This window comes from Lynx canadensis, chromosome A1, assembly GCF_007474595.2.
Source record: "Lynx canadensis isolate LIC74 chromosome A1, mLynCan4.pri.v2, whole genome shotgun sequence".
NCBI lineage: Eukaryota > Metazoa > Chordata > Mammalia > Carnivora > Felidae > Lynx > Lynx canadensis.
The window spans coordinates 124,246,424-124,274,317 of record NC_044303.2 but is presented as its reverse complement, the minus strand read 5'-3'; the positions used below and the strand labels follow the sequence as shown (position 1 = coordinate 124,274,317).

Here is a 27,894-nt window from a genome sequence, read left to right as displayed (position 1 = left end):
CAGACAAAACTCCACTTCTTCTATAAGGAGATAAAAGCAAACCTCACTGCCTCTGGAAGATGACAGGAAAATCTTCTAACTTCAGGACACAGGAGAAGATCCATTAGCTACTGGGAAACAGGTAAAAACAAAACCTCTCTACTCATTGGGCAGGGGCAGGAAAGCAGCTCAGGCTCAGTATCTGGCACTTCTATCCCAAAATCTGCTACCACTGGAATACAGAGTAAACCCTCTCTTGCCCTAGACCAACTACAGATCTCAGGCACAGGCTAGCTGCCAAGGGGAGGAAAGGTAGAAATGCTGAGAAAGTCTCACCCCCAAGGCTTAGGAGTACAAGTCTTCCATAGGACAACTTCTGTTATGCCAGGACAGCCATAAGTATAGCATCAGGTAATCAGCACCCACGGTCTTCTGATGGGGGAGAGAGACCCCTGCTGTGGTAGACCCGGGTCTGGTAGACCCCAGACCTCACTCTAAGCAAAAGGTAATAGCAACCCACTGTTAAATAAAAAAAAAATTGCAGCCTAGGATACACTGAAGCTCAAACCAAGCTCAAAATCTGGCTAGGCTGCATCAAGTCCCCACACTGATGGCCTGCCAGAAGAAGTACACCTATTTCCAGGTATAAAAATTACTTACCTGATTCTTTACCCACGATTGGAATTTGAGTAAAATTTGTCAAGATATAGTTAGCAGAACCAAACTAAGACATGACTCAGATAGTGGAACCAACAAACAGAAACCCTAAGATAATAACCATATTGAACAGCTTGGTGAAAAATCTTTAAATGGTATCTAAGAAGTTCTTCTCTTTATATGTTGTGCAAAGGATAGTTTTGAGATATTAATATTCCACTATTTTTCCTTTCTTCCCCATTATGAGCAAGAAACAGGATCATTGTTGTTTTTGACTCAGGAAGGTGAACAAACTGGAAATGTCTACGTGAAGTACATGACTCGTTCAGTGGTTAGGGAAAGCCCAGATTAATGGAAAAGGTAACTCAGGGAAGGGAGATGAAGTGCCTAGAAGGGAAACAGAGAGTAACAGTAAAAAAGCTCTGACCCAACTTCAGATTGGGGACAGATTAAGGATTTGGAGGTTCCATGAGCTTGATCTGAAGGGCCTGCCCACAGCTTTGGTGGTTGGTGTTCATGACCTAAAATCCCAACCAACTCCATGTGTTGGGGTTACAGTGATCCCCATAATGACTGAGATAAATTCCCTACTATTTCAATCAGATAGAAGATTCCAAATGAACTTTTAATTTGTGATATTATATTTAAGCATATAGAACAGGATTCACATCCAGACTCTTGTTTTTAATTTTATATCATTTATGTAATAATTTATATTCTGTGGTTACAAAGCTTCTAGACACAAGGTCTCCCAGTGATCTTGCCTTTTGTTATTCACACTCTGTATAATGCTGTCTTGAATGTAGATTGGAACTAGTAATGTACATTTAGTTTATTTATTTATTTATTTAGAGAGAGAGAGAGAGAGAGAGAGTGCATGCACACATGGGTTGGGGGGGCAGACAGACAGGGAGAGAGAGAATCCCAAGCAGGCTCCACTCAGCACAGAGCCTGACATGGGGCTTGATCCCACAACAACAAGATCGTGATCTGAGCCAGTATCAGGAGTCAGACCCTCAAGCGAGCGACCCAGATGCCCCAGTAACTCGCTTCTAATTAAAAGAATACAGCAAAAGTTAAGGGATGTCACTTAAGGTTTTTAAATTTTAACTTCAGGGGCACCAGGGTGGTTTAGTCGGTTGGGCATCCGACTCGGGCTCAGGTCAGGATCTCACAATTCCTGAGTTTAGGTCCCGCATCAGGCTGTGTGCTGACAGCTGTGTGCCTGGAGCCTGCTTTGGATTCTGTGTCCCTCTCTCTCTCTCTGCTACTCCCCTGTTTGCTTGCTCCTCTCTCTCTAAAAAGTGAATAAACATTTAAAATAACATTAAAAATATTGAAATATTTAAAAACATAGAGGCAGCCATAGCACGGATTTAAGAGGTAGAGGAGAGAATAGGTGAATTAGAAGATAAAAGTATAGAAAAAGGGGAAGCTGAGAAAAAGAGAAATAAAATCCAGGAGTATCAGGAGAGAATTAGAGAACTAAGTAATGCAATCAAAGAGAACAATATCTGTATCATAGGAATTCCAGAAGAAGAAGACACAGAGAAAGGTGCTGAATGTGTACTTGAACAAATCACAGCTAAAACTTCCCCGATCTGGGGAAGGAAAAAGGCATTGAAATCTAAGAGGCACAGAGAACTCCCTTCATATGAAACTTGAATCCATCTTCTGCATGACATATAGTGAAACTGGCAAAATACAAGGATAAAGAGAAAATTCTCAAAGCAGCTAGAGATAAACAGGCTCTAACTTACAAAGGTAGACACATAAGAATAGTAGCAGACCTATCTACTGAAACGTGGCAAGTCAGGAAGGAATGGCAGGAAATCTTCAATGTGATGAACAGAAAAAATATGCAGCTGAGAATCCTTTACCCAGCAAGTCCGTCATTCAGAATAGAAGGAGAGATAAAGGCTTTCCCAAACAAACAAAAACTAAAGGAATTCATCACCACTAAACCAGCCCTACAAGAGATCCTATGGGGGATTCTGTGAATGAAATGTTGCAAGGACTACAAAGTACCAGAGACACCACTACAAGAATGAAACCTACAGACACCACCGTGATTCTAAACCCGTATCTTTCAATAATAACACTGAATGTAAATGGACTAAATGCTCCAACCAAAAGACATAGGGTATCAGAACTGATTAAAAAAAAAAAAAAACAAGACCCATCTATTTGCTGTCTACAAGAGACTCATTTTAGACCTGAGGACACCTTCAGATTGAAAGTGAGGGGATGGAGAACTATCTATCATGCTACTGGAAGTCAAAAAAAATCTGGAGTAACCATACTTAGACAAACTAGACTTTAAATTAAGGCTGTAACAAGAGATGAAGAAGGGCATTATATAATAATTACAGGATCTATACATCAGGAAGAGCTAACAATTATAAATGTCTATGCACCAAATACGAGAGCCCCCAAGTATATAAAACACTTAATCACAAACATAAGCAACCTTATTGATAAGAATGTGGTAATTGCAGAGGACTTTAATACCCCACTTACAACAATGGATAGATCATCTAGACATAGGATCAATAAGTAAACAAGGGCCCTGAATGATACATTGGATCAGATGGACTTGACAGATACATTTAGAACTCTGCATCCCAAAGCAACAGAATATACATTCTTCTCGAGTGCACATGGAACATTCTCCCAGATAGATCACATATTGGGTCACAAAACAGCCGTTCGTAGGTACAAAAGAACTGAGATCATACCATGCACACTTTCAGACCACAATGCTATGAAGCTTGAAATCAACCACAGGAAAAAGTCTGGAAAACCTCCAAAAGCATGGAGGTTAAAGAACACCCTACTAAAGAATGAATGGGTCAACCAGGCAATTAGAGAAGAAATTAAAAAACATATGGAAACAAATTAAAATGAAAATACAATAATCCAAACGCTTTGGGATGCAGCGAAGGCAGTCCTGAGAGGAAAATACATTGCAATCCAGGCCTATCTCAAGAAACAAGAAAAATCCCAAATACAAAATCTAACAGAACACCTAAAAGAAATAGAGGCAGAACAGCAAAGACACTCCAAACCCAGCAGAAGAAGAGAAATAATAAAGATCAGAGCAGAAAATAAACCATATAGAATCTAAAAAAACTGTAGAGCAGATCAACGAAACCAAGAGTTGGTTTTCTGAAAAAATAAACAAAATTGATAAACCTCTAGCCAGGCTTCTCAAAAAGAAAAGGGAGAGGACCCAAATAGATAAAACCATGAATGAAAATGGAATTATTACAACCAATCCCTCAGAGATACAATCAATTATCAGGGAATACTATGAAAAAGTATATGCGAACAAACTGGACAACCTGGAAGAAATGGACAAATTCCTAAGCACACACACACACTTCCAAAACTCAAACAGGAATAAATTGAAAACTTGCACAGACCCATAACCAGCAAAGAAATTGAATCAGTTATCAAAAAATCTCCCAACAAGTAAGAGTCCAGGACCAGATGGCTTCCCTGGGGAATTCTACGAGACATTCAAAGCAGAGCTAATACCTATCCTTCTCAAGATATTCCAAAAAATAGAAAGGGAAGGAAAACTTCTAGACTCATTCTATGAAGCCAGCATTACTTTGATTCCCAAACCACACAGAGACCCAGCAAAAAAAAGAAAACTATAGGCCAATATCCCTGATGAATATGGATGCAAAAATTCTCAACAAGATACTAACAAATCGCATTCAAGAGCATATAAAAAGAATTATTCAGCATGTTCGAGTGGGAGTCATTCCTGGACTGCAGGGCTTTTTGCATTTGCAAATCAATCAATGTGATACATCACATTAATAAATGGAAAGATAAGAACCATATGATCCTGTCCATCGATGCAGATTTGACAAAACCCAGCATCCTTTCTTAATAAAAACACTCGAGAAAGTCAGAATAAAAGGAATATACTTAAACATCATAAAAAGCCATTTATGAAAAGCCCACAGCTAACATCATCCTCAATGGGGAAAAACTGAGAGCTTTCCCCCTGAGATCAGGAACACGACAGGGATGCCCACTCTCACCGCTGTTGTTTAACATAGTGTTGGAAGTGCTAGCATCAGCAATCAGACAACAAAAGGAAAACAAGGGCATCAAAATTGGCAAAGATGGAGTCAAGCTTTCACTTTTTGCAGATGACATGATATTATACATGGAAAACCCGACAGACTCCACCAAAAGTCTGCTAGAACTGATACATGAATTCAGCAAAGTTGCAGGATACAAAATCAATGTACTGAAATCAGTTGCATTCTTATACACTAAGAATGAAGCAACAGAAAGACAAATAAAGAAACTGATCCCATTCACAATTGCATCAAGAATCATGAAATACCTAGAATAAACCTAACCAAAGATTTAAAAGATGTGTATGCTGAAAACTATAGAAAGCTTATGAAGGAAATTGAAGAAGATACAAAGAAGGGAAACACATTCCATGCTCATGGATTGGAAGAATAAATATTGTTAAAATGTCAATACTACCCAAAGCTATCTACACATTCAATGCAATCCCAATAAAAAATGCACCAGTATTCTTCTCGAAGCTAAAACAAGCAATCTTAACATTTGTATGGAACCACAAAAGACCCCGAATAGCCAAAGTAACATTGAACAAGAAAACCAAAGCCAGAAGCATCACAATCCCAGACTTTAGCCTCTACTACAAAGCTGTAATCACCAAGACAGCATGGTATTGGCACAGAAACAGACACATAAACCAATGGAATAGAATACATATCCCAGAACTGGCTACAAATGTATGGCCAACTAATCTTTGACAAAGCAGGAAAGAATATCCAATGGAAAAAAGACAGTCTCTTTAACAAATGGTGCTGGGAGAACTGGACAGCAACATGCAGAAGAATGAACCTGGACCACTTTCTTACACCATTCACAAAAATAAATTCAAACTGGAAAAGGACCTGAATGTGAGACAGGAAACCATCAAAACCCTAGAGGAGAAAGCAGGAAAAAACCTCTCTGACCTCAGCCCTAGCAATTTCTTACTTGACACATCTCCAAAGGCAAGGGAATTAAAAGCAAAAATGAACTATTGGGACCTCATGAAGATAAAGAGCTTCTGCACTGCAAAGGAAACAATCAACAAAACCAAAAGGCAACCAAGGGAATGGTTTTTGCAAATGACATATCGGACAAAGGGCTAGTATCCAAAATCTATAAAGAGCTCACCAAACTCCACACCTGAAAAACAAATAATCCAGTGAAGAAATGGGCAGAAAACATGAATAGACACTTCTCTAAAGAAGACATCCAGATGGCCAACAGGCACATGAAAAGATGCTCAACGTCGCTCCTCATCAGGGAAATACAAATCAAAACCACACTGAGTCATGCCAGTCAGAGTGGCTAAAATGAAAAATCAGGAGACTATAGATGCTGATGAGGATGTGGAGAAACGGGAACCCTCTTGCACTGTTGGTGGGAATGCAAACTGGTGCAGCCACTCTGGACAACAGTGTGCAGGTTCCTTAAAACATTAAAAATAGAACTACCCTATGACCCAGCAATAGCACTGCTAGGAATTTACCCAAGGGATACAGGAATGCTGATGCATAGGGGCACTTGTACCCCAATGTTTATAGCAACACTTTCAACAATAGCCAAATTATGGAAAGAGCCTAAATGTTCATCAACTGATGAATGGATACAGAAATTGTGGTTTATATACACAATGGAATACTACTTGGCAATGAGAAATAATGAAATATGGCTTTTTGTAGCAACATGGATGGAACTGGAGAGTGTGATGCTAAGTGAAATAAGCCATACAGAGAAAGACAGATACCATATGTTTTCACTCTTATGTGGATCCTGAGAAACTTAAGAACATGGAGGAGGGGAAGGAAAAAAAAAAAAAAAAAAAGAGAAGGAGGGAGCCAAACCATAAGAGACTTAAAAACTGAGAATAAACTGAGGGTTGATGGGGGGAGGGAGGGAGGGGAAAGTGGGTAATGGGCATTGAGGACGGCTCCTGTTGGGATGAGCACTGGGTGTCGTATGGAAACCAATTTGACAATAAATTTCATATTAAAAAATAAGATAAAATATATTTGATAAATAAATAAATAAACTTTAACTTCTGTCTTTCTCATACTCTTTTGCCCTCTCACTTGCCCTGACAAAGCTAGCAGCCATGTTGTGAACTGTGCTACAGAGAGCCATACATGGCAAGGAACTCACAGGACAGCCTTTGATCAATAGGCTGTAAGAAACTGAGGTCTTCAGTCCAACAACCTGATATGAACTAAATCTTGTGAAAAATTTGAGTGAGCTTTGTAGCACATCTTTGCCCAATCCAGCCCTGAGATGACTACATCCCAGGTAACACCTTGACAGCAGCTTTGTTAAAGACCCAGAAACAAAGGACTTAGCTAAGCTACATGCAGAAACCTAACCAACAGAAACGGTGAAATAATATGGTTTTATGTCACTTAGTTTGGAGGTAATTTATTATGCAGTGATAATTCGAACAGATTTCAAGAGAGAAAACAGGAAAGTTATTAATATACATCTATCTATATGTGATATTTCTTTATAAAGTAAGTATGACCAGTGGTTCTTAAGCAAGGGTGTTTATCAGAATAACCCAGGGCTAAGGTGAGTGCTAGAAGGGAGAAATATATGGGAAAAGTAAAGTGGGGTAACAAAAATGAAGGAAGACAAAGTCCATTTTGTTCCAGTGGGATTCCAATGACTCTGGTTCAGGACATGGCAGGTGAGGCTGTTGAGGCCATTGTCCCAGGATTTGATCTCCCTGTTACAGAAGGGTCCTGGCTCACCATGTTCTTCATGTGGTCCCTCAGGATCCTTTGGTTTCCTGCTTCTATGTACCATTTGGATTTGGTTTCCAAATTGCACTGAAGACAAACTAGAGTCAAGAGGAACACCACTGTGGTATCATCAGAATCATCCCCAGACTTTATCCTGGAACAGGCTTAGCAGTCCTATTTTAGGAAATGGATCCAGATGATCCTACAAAAGCCCATGAAAACATTCTGTGCTTTAATTCATTTATTCTGCCCTGGCAAAGCTTATGAAACAGCAATCCTGACAAAGAGTACAGTGAAATGTCCTTTTCACATGTATAGTCTCTTCACATCTCCCTCAGGATCATGAAATAGCCAAATGGGTTAAGTTTCATTTTCAGTCATGTCTCATTTTCCAAAACTACAAAGCAAGATTTCAAGTCATATCCAGAAAGGGTTGGCAGAGTTAGAGGTTTAAAAAATCCCTAGAAAAGATAAACATGACAGAGTAAAAAATAAATAAATAAAAATTAAAAAAATCAAACAAACAAAGGACAGAGATTTGACAAGTGTTTTTAGACTATGTTGACCTTAACAGGATAAGGGCCTTTGGTCAGAAAAATATAACAGAATACTTAGTCCTGTCAGGGGGCTGAGAAATAACTTACTTAGTAATGGGAAGCTCTCATAATAAAATATGGGGTAATAACCACTAAAGATTAATTAGACATTAGCCTCTTTGCTTAAGAATGTTCCATTATATTCCCTTCCTATTCTATACCCTATACCTCAATCTAACTGATCAGAACATATTAAAAAGGTCTAAAATGGAGACATAAGGTGCCCAATTCAAGACCTATAAAGGTAGTTTATGAGGATAAAATGATGTAAACGGATACTACATCTCATCAAACAATCCCATTTACAATTGCACCAAAAAGAATGAAATACCTAGGAACAAACTTAATCAAGGAGGTGAAAGACCTGTACTTTGAAAATTAAAAAACACTGATGAAAGAAACTCAAGAAGACACAAACTAATGGAGAAATACTCCATGCTCATAGATTGGAAGGCTTACAACCACTAAACCGTCTATACTACCCAGAGCAATCTACGGATTCAATGCCCTGTCAAAACACCAATAGCTCTTTTCATGGAACTAAAACAAATAATACTGAAATTTGTGTGGAATAACGAAAGACCCTGAAAAGCCCAAGCAATCTTGAGAAAGAAGGACAAAACTGAAGGTATCACAATCCCATATTTCAAGATATACTACAAAGCTGTAATAATCAAAACAGGATTGTACTGGCACAAAAACAGAGACATAGGTCAATGGAATGGGACAGAGAGCCCAGAAATAAACCCACACTTACATGATCAATTCATCTATAACACAGCAGGCAAGAATACACAATGGGGAAAGATACTTTTGATTTTATTCAAAGGTGTCAATGGAAGGTTTCACACAATTAGATCACAACTATTACCTGGCTGGCATCAACTGTAAAATGCATCCTGATACTAAAAAGTAAGAATTTGTACATCCTGCAATAGATGAAAATAGTTTAAAATCTTTAGAAGTGATTTTCCATTTGAGGAGTGCAGCTTCTAGCCAAAAAAACCTGTATGACATTTCAGGACCAGCCACAGGCAATTACACAGGATTTACCTGGCAGGCCTCACAGGAGAAAGCTGTCCTCCCCACATCCAGTTTGGGGTACAACCAGTACACTGTAATCTCTGAAAGCTGTTGCAATAAAGGACTCTGGCTCAGGTGACTCCATTTGGAGGTCTCCCTATATGGGAAAACTGTAAGGCAAACTCCTTCATTCTGACTGAATACTTTTTCACTCCTAGCCCTTCTTCCTCCTTCCTCCAACAGTCCATAAATCTGCAGAAGGCTTTTGTTTGTGGCTCACTCAACACCACCCAATATCCATGCTGATGCATCTGATCCTCACTCTGTAGGCCATTCCATAGGGAGAAGTGGAACTGGGAAGTCTTTTCTCTGGTTTAGACTCCTATTTATTTAACCGCAATAAGTGACTAAAAGCTTGACTGTCGCTTTCATTTTGGCTGGTTTAATTCACTACTCCAATACCTGGCAGCTCAGCTGAGTTTCTGCCATTCAGTCAAGTACAGCAGAACGCAGTCAGGCAATCTCAACACAAAGCATGGCCATAGTCAGAGGTTCTTAAGAAGCTCATCAGCCACAATTTCAGGATTGTTCTCTTTTTCTGTGTATTCAAGTAAATATTGAGCAACTGCCGCTTATGAGAACACTGACTTGCTGTGCTAGACATGACAAAACTTATCCAATGGAAACAATTCACAGCACTGTAGATATGTATTTGGATGATAAAAATATTTTATTTTCATGAGAAAGGACTTGAAGGAAAGAAGGAAGCAACTCAACTATGGTAATCAAGGAAGGCTTTGTGAAAGGAAACCATCTTCAGAACACTGAACTAGTACAATTTGGGTAATTAGTGGACAAAACATATGCCTATTAGAGTATAATATTCCCACTATCAAAGAATATAAAGAGTCCTTTTCTAACACTGAGGAACATTTTCCAGGTTAGGGTTTTGTGGGATTTTGTTTTTGTTTTTGTGGTTTTTTGTTCTGTTTTGTTTTGTTTTTTGGTAAATTAGAGGTGCATGCCTCTATAACAAGAACCTATTTTCCTCTGCAGAGTAACATGGAATGGGATGTAGGATTATTTTCCATACTTTCAACCTTAATTGTTTCGACTACATTTTCCTTTGGTTTATATTCCCCAAATCCTAACTAGTGGGTTATAGAAAGGGCACTTGAGTATTTTCCCTCATAACTGTTTACCTGTGACAAGTAATAGGCCATTTGGCCAGTTAATAGCCATTGGGCTGGATAGAGGCATCCTCCAAAAAGTGTAACCATTCTGGTCTAAATACTTGCACTCTGAAAGCTAATTTAAGGAGCAATTAAGTTTTGAAAAAGAAGCCTGGCTTCGCTCCAGCTGTTCAATTAATTTATTTATTATGCCTCACTTTCTAACTCCACTAACATTAAAATAGATTGATAATATCTTCAAACCACAAATATTTAAGTACTCTTCAATGCCAGGGAGAAGTTCATGCTTTCCTAGAGCTTTCAGTTCAAACTGAGTCTATACTCTAGAGCTAAACTGTTGACCAAGAAGCCAGTAGCCACATGTGGCTATTGAGTACTTAAAACATGGCTAGTACAACTGAAAAACTGAATTCTTAATCTAATTAAAATTAAAATCTGAGAATTGTCTCACCTACTGGAAACTTTTCTAAGTATGTTTGGAACAACTTGGGTATCTATAGTACATATGTGAATCCTAATACATTAAGTCTATTTTACAAAGACTAAATAATTTCCAATGAAAACCACGTCTAAAATGAGTTGTGGGGGTATCTGGGTGGCTCAGTTGGTTAAGCATCCAACTTCGGCTCAGGTCATGATCTAACGGCTCGTGAGATGAGCCCCGCATCAGGCTCTGTGTTGACACCTCAGAGCCAGGACCCCGCTTCGGATTCTGGATCTCCCTCTCTCTCTGCCCTTCTCCCACTTGCACTCTATCTCACTCTCTCAAAAATAAAAAAACATTAAAAAAAAATTAATGAGATATGAGGTAATTATAATATGGTGTAGTGGATTTCAAAGATTTAGTACAAAGAAAATTTATAATATCTAATTCTTATAAAGATAAAATGTTGAAATGATATTTGGGATATACTGATTACATATATGGCTCACGTTATATTTCTAAAGTACAGGACTGCTGTAAAGCAATACTTTGCCCATAAAAGCTTAAACACAGAACAACTTAAGAAACTCTACTGCATACACGCATTTTCTTTCTGTTCCCTTCTTTCTTCCCTTGTTTTCTTCTCCCTACTCCTTCTAACAATGATGTGCACTGGACTCTTAAGAGCTAGAAAGACTGCTGACCCAGGGCTTAGATGATTCAAGGCAATCTATGTCTTACTGGTCTAGAACTTAATAAAAGAAGAACAGGGCAATGACTCAGCAACTCCAACATATTAGGAACATCTTAGAAACTTAAGGGAAAGTGTCAAAGAGCTTTGGATTTCCGCAAGGACAGTATCAGGAGTCATTTTCTATTAAGTCTCAAAAAAAATGGTTTAAGGGGTTTTTAAAGTTTTAAAATCACAAAGTCCTGAAATATTACTAAAGGACAAAGTAATTACCTTATTCTAAATTACATTTATTTTATAAATATGACATATTAAATAAATAAAATGGAAAAGAGCTTTCAACAAAGTATTTTAACCATCACATAATGGACTCATTAAGTTATCATTATCTGTACTTCTAATGATCATTCTCCAACTCCTACAGCACTGTGAGGGTACACAAAAAGAATGAGAAATGCCTTATTTATAAGTTTACATAGATTCATTGCTATTTGAAGGATATCAAGAAGTTAGTTTTTGTCCTGACTCAGTTTAATACAGAAATCGGTTGACTATTCCTGAGAACATATCATTTCATCAGTATTGGCAGAGACTGCTGGCTGATTCCCAGCTTCCTGGGCACACAGAAGAAGACTACTTTTCCGAGCTCCCTTACAGTTACATTCAATTAAGTTCTCAACAGTAGAATGTGAAAAGAGATGTATATGCCATTTCCTTGCCTGACCCATCAAAATCTTCCATATGTCCTTGTCCTCCTTCCTCTGCCTCCACTCTCTTCCGTTCTCTAGCTTGATGAAGAGAAGCATAAAAACCTTGTAAGCCATTCATCAAAGATTACAGATCTACATGATGGAAGAATCCTGGAATTCTAAGTAAATAGTTGAGAGGCAACCTACCTACTGGGAATACGCTCCTTAGACAGTCAAGGTGGGCAAAAAAAAAGTAAATCTATCATAAGTCACTGAAGTTTTAGGGGTTAGCAACAGGTAGGGTCACCCTAATAGATATAGTCAGTGACCCAAAGCACTGTTATTTAGCCTAAGGACAAAACACTTCCACATATCTTGCTGTCACTATTGAGCAAGATAGCACCCCATCTCTCTTAATTCCATTTTTTCTCCACTCTCTTATACCACTCATGGTATATGGTTTGCAAAACCTGACTAGGTAGAAATGTAAACAGGTGTAGAGACACAAATATACCCAACAGGCATATGAAAAGGCACTCAACATCACTAACCACCAGGTAAATATGAATTAAAACCACATTAATAGCTAGAAATAGTAATACTGGCAATACTAAGTGATAGTGAGGACGTTGAGCAAATGAAATAGTCTTAAAATGCTGGTGGCCACGTTAAATAGTACAACCACTTTAGAAAACTCTTTGGCTGTTTCTAATAAAGTTAAACACATACCTACTTTATGACCCAGCAATTCCACCCCTAGGAGAACTGAGTGCTTATGTACCAAAAGACTTGCACAATATTCATAGGCACTTTATTCATAAAAAATCGTGAACAATTGAAATGCCCATCAACAAGAAACTGGAAAAACAATTTGTAATGTATTCATATGACAGAATAAAAAAAATGAACAAACTAGTGATACACAAACCAACATGGATAAATTTCCCAGGTTTTACGTTGGACAAAAAGCCAGACACAAAACAGGGCAAGCTCTATGATTCCATTTATATCAAGTTCAAGAACAGACAAATCTAACTATTGTAACAAAAATCAGAATAGTTATAACCTCTGGGCAGCAATTCAACTGGAAAGGGGCAAGAAGGTCATAGAAGTGATAGATATCTTGATTTGGGTGATGTTTAGAAATATATGCAGTAAAAATTTAAGCCATATACTTAAGATTTGTGTCTCTGATTATATGTAAACTTTGTTTCAAGTTCAAAAATTAAAAAGTTAACTTGTTTCAGAGCACACAATTATTAGTAAGTTGTTGAGCTGGGTTTGAACTTAGGTCAGTTTGAGTCTTTTCACTACAGTAGGGTTCATTTTCCTACCAAATTATATACACAGATGAGAAAACTACAAGGTCTCTTTAGAACTTTGTTTAAATAGGCAATCAGCATCACTCTATGTATTTTATATCTAATACCCACACTATGATAAACTGTACTTGTTTTGGTACTGCATTCTATATCAAATGGTGGTATTAACTTTGTGACACTATATCAACAATACTTCTGTTTTCAGAATTGAAAAAAAATTACTGGAACCAAACTTTTTACAAACACAGATGACTGGTAACCCAGTAATATAATTCAGAAAAACAACAAACATTTTAAGATGAAACTGTCAGAACCTGCATTACATTTACCTGGCAAGAACACACTGGCTCATTACCACGTGTGAATTATCATGAATAAATCTTCAGTGGTGGAACATCTAAAGGACGATGAAAAAATGAAAAGATGAAGTATAAAGATGCCAGAACAGTCAATTAACAAGCATCACTCATGCCCATGTAATATTTATAAAGAGATTCAACCACTATAGCTGCAGATGTGATCTGACTTGTTTCTCAACTATACATTTAACACTGATAAAGCAGCTAGTGCAATACTAGAATAAGACTTGAACATCAAAATACAACTATACCAACATTTAGCTATGATACTCTGCATTCTTACACAGTCTTCAGACTGCCTCTGTTAAAAAACACTTTAATGCATGCATTGTGTGACTTCTTCATTGATTAGAGATGAACATGGAAAAAAACCCAGTTATTGTCTTATTTTTATATATAAGCAAACCAAGGCCTAAAGCAGATCACTGATAGCACTAGGCACCACATGTCAACAAATAAAGCCAATGTTAAGGTTACTCCAACTAGTTATTTATTTTGAAGCATCATGCCTACCTTGCTATATAAGAGCTTCTCCTCCAACACATGTAAGCTTTTAAATAAAGTGTTTGGATTTCTGTTGAAAATGTTTTAATCCCCTACATTGTAACCCCCCTTCCAAAACAAAGACAAAAATCAAATTAAAATGGACATATCCAAGACTTTGGGATAATTAATAAGCTCATATATTCAGGAGAAGAAAAGGTGGTTTTTGTCCCTGGAATAGTGAAAAAGAATCCCACAAACACATTAGACTCCAGCTGCAGAACACACTAAGTGATGGAGACAAAAAATCCTTTTACGAATTCTCACACTCAAAATCCCCCACAGAAAAGTAAATTCCAATACCCCACTTTGATGATTTGAAAATTATTCCCTAAATTACAGCAAAACAATCAATCATTTAAAGGATTAAGGAATTTACCTGAATCTCCAGCCCCCAAACTTGAGGCCACATCATTTGCTCACTTCTATTTCAGCGTCTGTACTGTCCTCTCTTGACATGAATTCCTCATGGCACTACCGTATATTCTCTAGAGTAGGAGTCTTAAATCTGCTGTTCTGAACCCTTTGGGTGGGGGGTATAAGTGGATTTGAGAGAGGCTGGTAAGAGCCCTGAGATTTAATGTACAATTGGGCTCTGTAGATGTGATCCAGAAAGTTTAGGAATGCTAAAGGGAAAGTCCAAGGACAGCCTACAGTGCCATCCCACCTCCAGTGCACCCGTCGCCCATGCAGGCACCCTTCCGCTGTGGTTCAGCCCCCTGGGTCCCTTCAGGCCAGCCTCCTACTCCACCCGAAGGCTCCCTTTACCCCATGCCCTCGCTAGCTGTCATTTCCGGGCCTCGGAATGAGCTCTGCCAGGGCCTGGAGAGCGGAAGAACCACAGGTTGGGGCCGCACCTGGGAGCCGCCTCCAGAAGCCCGGACGCAGGCGGAAACTGCTCCGCAGCACCAGCAGCTTCACAGTGGCCACCGCCACCTGCGTGTCCAGGCTCGGCTCTCTCCTGGTTGGATGCTGAGAGCTCCTTTCCTCAGGATCTCGGGGCACAATGCTGGGCTAATATTTACAAAAGATGTATTAGGCACGCAGTTAGGCAAGGGGTGCGAAAGGGCATGGAGCGGCGCGGGGCGTGGGGAGGAGGCAAGAGGGGATGATGCCAATAGCAAGCAAGAGCAACGTCTGCCCACCACAGATAGCAGCCGCATGCTGGCGAGCGACTGAAAAAGGGCTCTCAGAACTTAAAGACTAGATAGGTACCCTATCTTCAACACATTTAAAAATCTGTGAAGAGCACACAAACCAACCAAAATGAAAAGCTGCCTTCTCCCAAATTAATCGGATAAATAAAGCCGTTAACTATGCAAACTGGGTAAGTGTAAAGTCATGGGCAGGGTTGGAAGAGTAAACGTCCCACCAAGGCATCTGCTCTATATAGAAAAGTTATCAACGCTGAAAAACGTAAATCAGAAAAGCCATAGCTACTCCACTTCAAGAACAGAGGGACAGATGAAGTAGGTAAGTTTACCCTAACTGTAATCAGGACCACTCTTCACCTTTATTTGCTACTGCATCACCATTATTCCCAAACTTTCACATTATGCTTCATATTCCACATTTTGAGCTTCCTACTTTGGTTTAGGCCAGAGCCTTTGGCTCATTAAAAATGCACAAGCCTCTAGGAAAGAAAAGCTAAGCTTTATTGTTCACATCCCAACCTATGCCTTCTCTAGAGAACAGGCTGTGATTGTAGAATTAAAGAGACACAAGGACTCCTGGGTGGCTCAGTCGGTTGGGCACCAAATTCAGCTCAGGTCATGATCTCACGGCTTCTAAGTTAGAGCCCTGCATTGTGCCCTGTTCTGACAGCTCAGAGCCTGGAGCCTGATTTGGATTCTGAGTCCCTTTGTGACTCTGCCCCTCCCCCATTCATCCATTCATTCGTGTTCTCTCTCTCTCTCTCTCTCTCTCAAGAATAAAACATGTAAAAAAAAATTTAGAGAGACAGAAGAGCACTTAACCTGTAGGCCCTGCTGGGAAAGGTAGACATCGCTGTATCTGAGTAAAGCTAGCGTTCAATAAACATACAACTTACATACTGATCAAGGCTTAAGATTTCTGATGCCAAGCAGCAGAACAACTGGTGAATGTAAAAAAAAAAAAAAAAAAAAAAAAAAAAAAGGAAAAGAAAAAGAAAAAGAAAAAAAAAAAAGATTTTCAGGTTAAATTCCTAAGTGAAGCAGAAAATTCACTATTAAGCAACATTTCAAAAAACAGAAGAGGGGTGCCTGGCTGGCTCAGTTGGAAGAGCACTGCAACTCTTGATCTCAGGGTTGTGGGTTTGAACCCATTCTGGGTGTACAGATTAAATAAATAAAAACTTGGGGCGCCTGGGTGGCTCAGCCGTTAAGCGTCCGACTTCAGCTCAGGTCATGATCTCACGGTTCGTGAGTTCAAGCCCCGCGTCGGGCTCTGTGCTGACGGCTCAGAGCCTAGAGCCCGTTTCAGATTCTGTGCCTCCCTCTCTCTCTCTGAACCTCCCCTGTTCATGCTCTGTCTCTGTCTCAAAAATAAATAAACGTTAAAAAAAATTTAAAAAAATAAATAACTTAAAAAATAAGAAAAACAGAGGCAAATAAGATTGCCCTTGGAAATAAGAAATTGCTTTTAAAAATCAGAGGGTTAAAAAATAGTACAAATTCTACCAGAACATAACAAGCCAAAAGACAAAAAACATGAGAGATAGGATATAGACAGAAGAAAGAAAACTTAGGAAAAATTATGAGACAATGTACAAAACACTTTCAGGTCCAGAAAAGAATGATCTGCTAAACACACCAACTACTAGCCAGAATTAAAAAGCCCACTCAAAAAATTTAGAAATATCAGTATCTTTTGGAGTCAATACAGTAACCCAGAAAGGTAATGATATGGTGAAAAGAGCATGTTTCTTCTCCCAGAAAGAAAAAACAAAGACAAACTGAAGGGTAAAATTGCTCAAAGGTAAAACTGCTCAAAGAGACTACGATTCAAGTTTAAAGCAAATTAGTATGTGGAATGGTTTTGATCAATTTTCATTTGACCCTGACATTTAGAATTCTTCCTGGAAACACAACAGAGATCATAAAATTGGAAAAATAAATTTAAAAAAAGGAAATAAAACTGGGTTAATTGGTCCATTCAGCAAACAATATTTTCCTCTGTTTTTCTTATTTTTTAAGTTTTTATTTATGTAAACCCTGCCTGTTGATTTCCAATTTTAGAACCAACCTATAAATATAAAAGAGAAACTTTATGGTTATTAGAATAGAGTGGAAATGTTAACTCTGGAAATGTTAATGTACAGTTTGAAGTTGATACACTGTAAAAGCCCTAACAGAGAGAAGAGAAAGGGTGACTTTACCATCACCTCACAAAGTATACTTATAACTATATTAAAATTACCCAAGAAGTAAGACTGAGGTCAGTTAAATCTTTACCTATTATACAGAAAGCCAAGAGAAATCTCAGCTTGGTGAGATAAAAATAAAACATAAGATACCAACTACCAGAAATGGTGAAAGACCATTGAACATGGGATGTGGAATAGCAATTTGAAAGAAAGAGGCAGAATACTTCTTCCTATTATAAACTCTTCAATAGCATTTTATTTTCTAATCATACCTGTACCTGTTACTTTGATGTATTTTATTTTTTTTTTCAACGTTTTTATTTTATTTTTGGGACAGAGAGAGACAGAGCATGAACGGGGGAGGGGCAGAGAGAGAGGGAGACACAGAATCGGAAACAGGCTCCAGGCTCTGAGCCATCAGCCCAGAGCCCGACGCGGGGCTCGAACTCACGGACCACGAGATCGTGACCTGGCTGAAGTCGGACGCTTAACCGACTGCGCCACCCAGGCGCCCCTACTTTGATGTATTTTAAAGAAATCATTCAAATGTATACCTAGAAATGCAGAAAGTAATTGAACATGGGGACATTAACAGTGAGTTTGTAATGATACTGTAACTGGTACAATTTTATTTCCTTTTTTATACTGATTCAGTAATGCTATTATGGTAATTTGACAAATCATGCAAATTCAAAAATATTTTTAAAGCAATCAGGCCAGGTATGACCAAAAGCTCTTTCTTTTTTTTTTTTTTAATTTTTTTTTCAACGTTTTTTATTTATTTTTGGGACAGAGAGAGACAGAGCATGAACGGGGGAGGGGCAGAGAGAGAGGGAGACACAGAATCGGAAACAGGCTCCAGGCTCTGAGCCATCAGCCCAGAGCCCGACGCGGGGCTCGAACTCACAGACCGCGAGATCGTGACCTGGCTGAAGTCGGACGCTTAACCGACTGCGCCACCCAGGCGCCCCCAAAAGCTCTTTCAAGAAACAGAAAAAAGGGGCGCCTGGGTGGCTCAATCGGTTGGGTGTCCGGATTCAGCCCAGGTCATGATCTCACGGTTTGTGGGTTCCAGTCCTGCATCAGGCTCTGTGATCCTGGAGCCTGCTTCAGATTCTGTGTCTCCCTCTCTCTCTCTGCCCCTCCCCTGCTTGCACACACTCTCTCTCTCAGAAATAAATAAAACATTTAAAAAAGAAACAAACAAAAAAGACAAATGGACTGTAAATACCCTTTGTAAACAAAACAAACTGGAGGAGAAAATTAAGACACACAGGTACTATGAGTAATGACACCAATGCTTTCCTTAATTTAACCTTTCCCAGAAATGAGATTACACAGTACATGTTAAATATTTCCCATATTTTCATTACTTGAACTTCCCTTGAGTTGTCTGTCTGTTCTTTGTGCATTCCTCTAATGGTATTCCTACATATCCACATTATCATGAACTACTCACTGATAATCCATTGGAGTCACTGTAATCATTGTAATCATTGTAGTCGTATTTTTCTTTGTTGTTTACTCGTTAAATAAGCAACTCATCCTTTTGTGCACAAATCCTTTGGGATTTCTGACTTCTGAGTTTTAACTCAACTCTCATCCCCAATTCAAAGCTTTCATACTTAACTGTATTTTTTGTAGTTCTAACTTTTAGTAATGCACATGGAACTGATATTGAATATGGCATGGGGTAGGTATCTAACTAATCCTAAAAACATGTGTTAAACAGACCTTCTCTTTTCATGTGCGATGCCTTAATTATAAACCAAATTCATGTAACAAGATATATGTTGAGGACATGTTGCTTTGGATATTTTAAGTTAATGATAACAAACATTTGTAATGGTTAATTTTTTGTCTCCCTAATTCTTACTTGTTCCATGTCTTAATGTTTTGGTTCATTTACTTAATGATTTATTAAGAACTACTTACATTCTAGACATATTTAAGATATATATTAGTAAATGAAAAAAAGTTTCTTTCCCTCATTATTCTTAAAATATCAAAAAATTAATTGTGGCAAAAGTGAACAGTATTGTTTTTTGTTGATATAGTTTGATTTCAAATAATGATTTTCACTATTACATTTGTGTATGAATGTATATCATACATTAATATTTAATTTATGTAATACCTTGTTCACTTCATTGATTTTACAAGGCTCAAAATTTCAAAATACAGGAGAACTATGATATGCAACAAAGAAAAATTTTAAATGCTGTTAGAAAACTAAGGGGGCAAAGTGTTTCATCCTTTATTTTCAAGGAAAGTCTGTATAGAATAAAAACAAACATTTGTTACGTCATTGTGTACAGAGTTCACATTGCATTTAACAATTTTCATCACATATGTGATGACCTAAAGTCAAAATCACCTTAAAAGGCTTATGTCTTTCACTGTCTGTTACATGAAAATCATGTTACCATATTTCAGTGACACACTATTGCTTTAAAGGCTCCTTTTTAAGCAAAAAAAGGAGACTCAGTTTCTAAACAAAAGTTTGTCATAAATCCTACTGCTTGTTTTAGGATCAATAAACACCACACTAAGACTATGTATTTAGACATGAAACATGTTTAAAACCCCTGAAGAATACACTAGAAATAAGCAAGACATTCAGAATGCTTTAATCTTTCCAGTTAACACCATTTATATCAGTAACTGCAATGTTGTTAATTTTTAGTATTTCACATAACTAATCAGCAAGAATTTTTTTTTAAGGGTAGGAATAAGAACAGAAGGACAGAAGATACTAGAGTGTCAGGTTTTGCACTTCTGTTAAACTCAAAAATCAAAACTATTTTCTTCTCTGCATCAAAACTGTACCACAAACTTGAAGGATGTTTTAGCTTTAATCCCATGACTCATCGTCTACTGGATTGGGAGCTTGTGAAGAAGAAAACCCTGCTGTGTTCAAAGTATTCTTGCCCTGGTAATTCTTTAAAAAGAAACAAAGAAAGAAAGATTTAATTTTATGATATCTCTCAAATTACATTCCTAGACTCAGAGAAGGTACTCAAGCTTCCCACCATGTTTTCCCCAAAAATATAAAAGACTGGATTCTCACTAAATTTAATCCATTTGATAAAGGCCCATATGAGCCTGGGTAGTCTAAATTACACAAAATATTTCAAGAAAATCTTTCTTTAATCAGTAGTTTTGGCAGATGGAAAAACTGAAAGCTCTATACCTTAATAAATAAGCATAAATATTTAATGGTTAGTGCATTCACTGTTGCTGTATAAAAGTGGTGCTGCCTATAAACAGACACATCAAAAAGGACATGCAACTCACTATCTCTAGTATTCTGTCTTACTTAATAATACTGTCAGAACTCTAAAAATAAGGAATTCTTACAGGAAATTCAGAAGAATCCAAAGGAGAACTGTAAATGCCAGCAAATTTGAGAAAGGAGGGATGTTTGAGCATGAACTGAAAGGTTATATTATTCCTCACTTTTAAGACCAAAAATACATACATACATAAAACTTTAAGAAATATTAAACTTTTAAGTATAAAAAATGACAAGATAATTATTAAACGTTATTGTTACTTCACAATATTAACTACAACATTCACAAAGAGTAACTGGAAGCCAAGTTCTAAATTTTTCCCTCAACTAACCTTTCTAGTATCAACTGATGCAAATACATTTCCTCTTGCACTACCACTGAAGCCAGGAACATATGTACTAAAGGCAATTTCTTCCAACCATGCAGGAACATCCTGTTGAGCCTAAAAAAAGAAATTATTAACTTCATATTCAATATGCATCTAGTCTCAAAGATTACAGTTTACTTTTCCTCAATATACATAGATATACAAGATCTACTTTCAATGATAGAATAATATCCATTCAGTTTTAAACATTTAAAACTTACATCTGACAGTACTTTCACTAAAGGCTGTGCCAAATGGTTATCTGATTCAGGATCAAAAAAGGAAATAGCTCTGCCAGTATTTCCACAACGACCAGTACGTCCAATTCGATGAACATATTCATCAATGGTAGAAGGAAGATCAAAATTGATAACATGTTGAACATTTTCAATATCCAGCCCCCTGGCAGCTACTGAAGTAGCAACAAGAACTGGGCACTTTCCACAGCGAAAATCTCCCAGAGCTTGCTCTCTCTCTCTCTGTTCTCGGTCACTAGAAATCAAAGAAAGCATGTGTCAGGACAACTCTTAAAAAATTATTACAGTGGGGGTGTCTAGGTGTCTGAGTCGGTTAAGTGTTTGACTCTGGATTTCTGCTCAGGTCATGATCTCACGGTTCATGATTTTGAGCCCCACATCAGGCTCTGCACTGACAGTACAGAGCCTGCTTGGGATTCTCTCTCCCCTCCTCTCTCCCTGGCCCTTTCCTGCTCACATGTGCTCTCTCTCTCTAAAATTAATAAACATTAAAAAAATTACTACAGTGAACCATTCAAGTTCAACACGTTTTCAGTAACAGTAAAAATAGCAGCAATCAACATTGCTATCTACTTCTTACATACCAGGTATTATACTAATTTTTTTCAAGCCATCATTTTATTTAATTCTCACAGTAACACTTTGAGGGTGGAACAATTATCCTCATTTGCACATGAAGAAAGGTAACAAAGGTAGTACAGAGTGCTACAACACAAATTTAGGTCAGACAAACAAACATCAGGGTATCTGAGCGGCTCAGTCAGTTAAGCATCTGACTTCAGCTCAGGTCATGATCTCACATTTCTTGAGTTTGAGCTCCACATTGGACTCTCTGCTGTCAATGTGGAGCCTGCTTTGGATCCTCTGTCCTCCTCCCTCTCTGTCCCTCCCCCACTTGTGCGCTCTCTCTCTCAAAAAATAAACTTTAAAAAAAAATTTTAACAAGTGTGACAAACATTAAATCTCACCCATTAATCTTTTACTTGTCTTGACAATACACAACTATTTGATTAGAATGTTTTCTCAAAAAAATTGTTTACGTATAATCTCAGAATTCTGTATATTCATTAGTATTTCGGATCCATGAGTAAAGTGTCAATGAAGTTGTGCTCATATGACATTTTTATGCACTTCAATAAAAAATTTCAACCAAGAGGAAGATTGGATTCAGCAGAAGAGAAAAACTTACTGAGTTCTCTTGAGAAGTTACCACTCCTCATGATGAGGAGGCCAAGACAAACCTTTAACTCACCCATCCCCACCTCTTAGTTCTTATAAAAACTTAAAATGACTAACAGTTTAGATCTTGAGAATTCTGAATCTTAGGATTATGTCATGTCGGTTACATGCACTGCTATTTCTTAGCAAATGACAAATACAAGTGTCACCTCCCTACTATGAAATCGTATTAATCTACTCACCCATGAATACTTGTTGTTGATATTTTTTCTTGACAAAGGAAAGTAGCAATAAAATCTGCTTTTTTCTTAGTCTCAACAAAAACCATAGTTCTTTCATCACCTACAAGACAATGAAACAGTGATAAACACAGAAACTATAAAATTAGGAAAAGGAAAAAAAGCCAGGAGGTATTAGTAGGATATAGTCTCATCCATCACTGTATTCCCAAGACCAAGACCAGGCCTGGTAGGTAACAGCAGCCCAAATATTTCCTGAATGAATGAATGTCAAAGATAAAGTATCAGAACTGTTTCCTACTTTAGGGACTAAAAAAATGAGCTTGACCGTTGCCCTCCCAGGCCAACACCAAAAAGCTGACTAAGGGCAAGATAAATGGTATCTACCTGCCAACTCTTAGCAGTTCCAAATTCATCTCAGGACCTTCATTTCCCACTCATTAAATTAATGCCTTTGCTCCTTACCTCCTGAGATAATCCAATCTTGCATTCTGCCTTGATTGCCCAAACTATTTATAAGGCATCCAACCCAAGGCTGACAAATTCTGCAACATTCTGTGTTTCAACATTCTCTGTTAATTCAAACCCTTTTATTTCCAAGGTATTATTTATCAAAAAAACTAAGTGACTTTATCCTAGGATTTTATGAGTCAAAAATATTTACTAGTTAGCTTAAAGAATTTAATTGGTAGAACTTCAAGCATGAGCCAGAGATTTTTTCACACAAGGAGTCTCCCTATGTTGGACAGGAAAGAAGGTAATTTATAGCCTTAATGGAAAGAAGACTGTATTACTGTTCATAATTCCTCTCCCTCATTTCCCTATTAGTTGGCTTCATTTATTCAACAAATATTTAGTGCCTAAGAGATGCCAGTCACTATTCCAGGTGTTGGAAATACTGCAAAGAAAACAAAGCCCTTGCTCTCATTGTGGAGATGCAAATAATAAATATTATGCAACAAGCCCTAAAATGGAAAAAAAAAAACCCACAAGGATAAATAGAGTCCCAAGAGGGCTACTTTAGATGTACCGTTTCTAATTAGATGACATCTAAGTAGAACTAAGAATAAAATAATAAACTACTGAGATACTTGGGGAAGAACATCAAGGCACAGGGAAGGACAAATATAAAGGAAAGGCTAAGAGACATGGGAGTTATGTGCTAACACACACACACACACACACACACACACACACACAGGGGCCCTCATGTGACCCCTACATTTTGGGTAGAGGGAACAGCAAGTAACAAGGCCATGACGGAGAAACGTGCTTGGCACGTGTGAGGAACAGCAATGAGGAGTCTGGCTGGAGTAGGGTGAGCAAGAGACAGCAGAACATGAAGACAGAGAAGTAATGGCAGCTGTGTCACACAGAGTCGTGAAGGCCATTGAAAAAAAACTTCTTCATTTTGAGAAGGGAAGCCACTACGTTTTGAACAAAGAAGTGACAAGATCTGGTCTTTGTTTTAACTAAGGACTTAATGGATTCTGAATAAATTCTGCTGTTAGAGCCAAAACGATTTTGCTAACAGAAATGATATATGCAGTTAAAGAAAGAAATGAAGGAGGACTCCCAAGACTGTGTCTGAGTAACTGGAAAAACAGAACTAACATTAACTGAAATAGGAGATCTATAAGAAAAAAAGGGCTCAGAGGTGGTGTTTCATTAACTCTCAGACCTGTGAACAATCAAGCAGAAAAATGAAAGGGCAAGTGATTCCTACAGGAATAAATCAGTTAAATCTTTGAGATATAGTCATTTTCATATTATTAGAATAGTGATTTTTTATCAATTATTTTTCCACAGTTTTGGAAGTCATCCAAAAAGATGCCCAAAGCCAAAACTGATACAACTGATAGTATCAAGTACTTAACACTCTTGAGCAACTTAAGCCCTGATCTCTTTTCTTGGTTTTCAGTATGAATCCCAGTGGCAATAAGAATTTAACTCTGACTTTCTCTAGAATTCTTCCTCTCTAATGATTTTGTATTTATTCTAGTTCAGACAATAGGTCATACTACCACTGGTGATAGCAATAATTGCAAATTTAGCTTTATGATCAGACCATTCAGTGATCTCTATAAACAGATGAATTATAAATCTCTATTCTGTTGAGTGAGAAGTGAAGGAGTATCCATTTTGTTAGTCCATTGTGAGCTAAGTAAAAATCAACTAAGAATCTAAAAATAATTCTAATAGATTCTACTATTCTCCTAATAGAATAGTAGCTAGATTGCAATTCTCTGTATTTCTGGGGTCATTCTTAACCCCAGAAAGTTAAGCGGTAGAACTGTGGCTTAAAGCAGTAGAACTAAAGCACTTTATGTGTAATTCAGAAAGGATTTATTATATGTAATAATTATGTTAATACCTTGTGGAGAATATTAAAAAATTAAATTAAAACAGCTCTTAAAGCCTCTTTAAAAAGCCTCACACCTGTAGGAATGGCTAAAATCAAAACCAAAAGAAACAACAGGTATTGGTAAAGATGTGGAGAAAAAGGAACCTTCTTCCACCATTGGTGGGAATGCAAATTCGTGCAGCCACTGTGAAAAACAGTATGGAGTATGGAGGTTGCTCAAAAAATTAAAAATAGGACTACCCTACAATCCATTAATTGTACTACTGGGTATTTACCCACAAATTACAGAAATGCTAATTCAAAAGGATACATGTACCCCTATGCTTACTGCAGCATTATTTACAATATCCAAACTATGGAAGGAGCTCAAGTGTCCATTGATTAATGGATAAAGAAGATGTGGTATATACATACCATGGAATACTATTCATCCATAAAAAAGAAATCTTGCCATTTGCAATGACGTGGAAGGAGCTAATGAGTATAATGCTAAGCCGAATAAGACAGAGAAAGACTAATACTATGTGATCTCACTCATATGTGGAATTTAAGAAACAAAACAAACAAGCTAAGGGGGAAAAAAAAGAGAAAAAAAAATCAAGGAGGACTCTTAACTACAGAGAACAGAATGATGGTTACCAGAGGGGAAGTAGGTGGGGAATGAATGGGTGAAATAGGTGACTGGGATTAAAGAATACACGTACTATTATGGAAGGAAAAAAGTAAATAAATAAATAAGGGAGGATAAAGGAACACAAAGGGAGATAAGGTATCTACACTTCACTCAAACTGACACAATACAGACAACAGTACTGACACACTGTAATTATTTATGTGCAGTGTAATGCCTTGAGAGCAACCACTAACAAAGGTATGCTAAGATATACTTAAAAACTCAAAAAACTAGGAAAATCAAAACTGAATTCTAAAAAACATTCAAGGAAGACAACAACAGAGAAATGAGAAACAGAAGGAACAAAAAGAAGACAGAAATGGTTAAACAATAGACTCTTAAATATAGAGAACAAACAGAGCTACTGGAGGGGTTGTGGGCTGGGGGATGGGCTAAATGGGTAAGGGACATTAAGGAAGACGCTTGCTGGGATGAGCACTGGGTGTTATACGTAGGGGATGAATCACTGGATTCTACTTCTGAAATTATTGCTCTATATGCTAAGTAACTTGGACAAAAATTTAAAAATAACTAAAAATAAGAAATGAAAAAAAAAAAGAAGAATAGGCAAATGTCATGGACGAATCTGAACTTAGTCCTTTTCAGAGTCTTGTAAAATCAAACCTAACTTCTTCATGTTTACTGGCACACATAAAAATAAATGTTCTATGGCACAAACATTAAAAAAAATGAAATGATTAAGCCCTAACCTCTAATAATTGCAATGAACCTAAATGGTATAAATTTAACAATTAAAAGGAATAAAATTGACAGAAGGGCTAAGAACCAAAAATACAAGTATATCCATACCATGGAATACTCCTCAGCAATACAAAGAAATCAACCACTGACACAACAACTTGATGATCTTAAGGGCATTACAGCGAAAGGAAAAAACTATTTCAAAGGTCACATATACATGATTCCATTTACATAGTATTTTTGAAATTATAATATTATAAAGATGGAAAACAGAAACAGATTAGTGGTTGTGAGGACACAGGGATAGGCAGTGAGGGTAGGAGTGGTGGGTATGCTATAAAAACAGCACAAGGGATATCTTTGTGGTGAGGTAGTAGCTCTGGATCTTGATGTTGGTGGTAATTACACAAATACACCCAGGTAGCAAAATGGCAGAGAACTATACATATACACTGTACCAGGACCAGTTTCTGCAAAAGTGATGGTAAATCTGAATAACTACCCAAACTATCTAGAATACAACCCAGAACAAGTAGAAAATATGAAAATGAGGTTACAAAATTTGGAGGACAGAACAAGAAGATCTAATATTATCTAATTACTGTTGCAGAAGGAGAAAATAGGAAGAGGGGAGAAGCAAAACTAGAAAAAAAAATTATAAAAGTCTATTAAAGCATCTTTTAAAAAGTGTCTTATAGGTCTATCAAATTAATTCTGATTTGGTTTACTGAGTTAAATAAAACAGAAAAATAATTTATAGAAGCAAACATTCCTAAAATTCCTAGAGAATAACAAAACTGAATTTCTAAAACTGAACTATTTTTGAAAAAAAATCTTCCTACAGGAATTAAATCTGAAACATTTAAGATTACAAGTACACATAAGTGAAATCTTTGATAAACTCAAGACTAATAACTTCAGTTTAAAAAAACACACATCTTTTCTCTGATTTATCAGTTTTAAGCATAATACAAACACCTTATTTTAGTTGGGTTTTCCTTAGCCTATGTAGGTTAGCCACTCAAATAAGCTAATATTCTCCATAATGTTTAAGAGCATAACAACATAGGGGCTCAGTCGATTAAGGTCCAGCTTTGACTCAGGTTATGATCTCATGGTTTGTGGGTTCTAGCCCCACGTCAGGTTCTGTGCTGACAGCTCTAAGCA

General features: G+C 37.4%; 1 protein-coding gene across 1 annotated transcript in view; it reads right to left on the bottom strand.

Annotated features, from left to right (window-relative positions):
- Nucleotides 1–20,503: 20,503 nt before the first annotated feature.
- The window catches only part of DDX4 (DEAD-box helicase 4), an 88,061-nt gene continuing 80,670 nt past the window's right edge, over nucleotides 20,504–27,894 (bottom strand). The window contains 4 exon segments of the mRNA XM_030301791.1: nucleotides 20,504–20,581; nucleotides 21,277–21,387; nucleotides 21,534–21,804; nucleotides 22,991–23,090. Of these exon segments, the coding sequence (XP_030157651.1) occupies nucleotides 20,504–20,581; nucleotides 21,277–21,387; nucleotides 21,534–21,804; nucleotides 22,991–23,090 (560 nt within the window).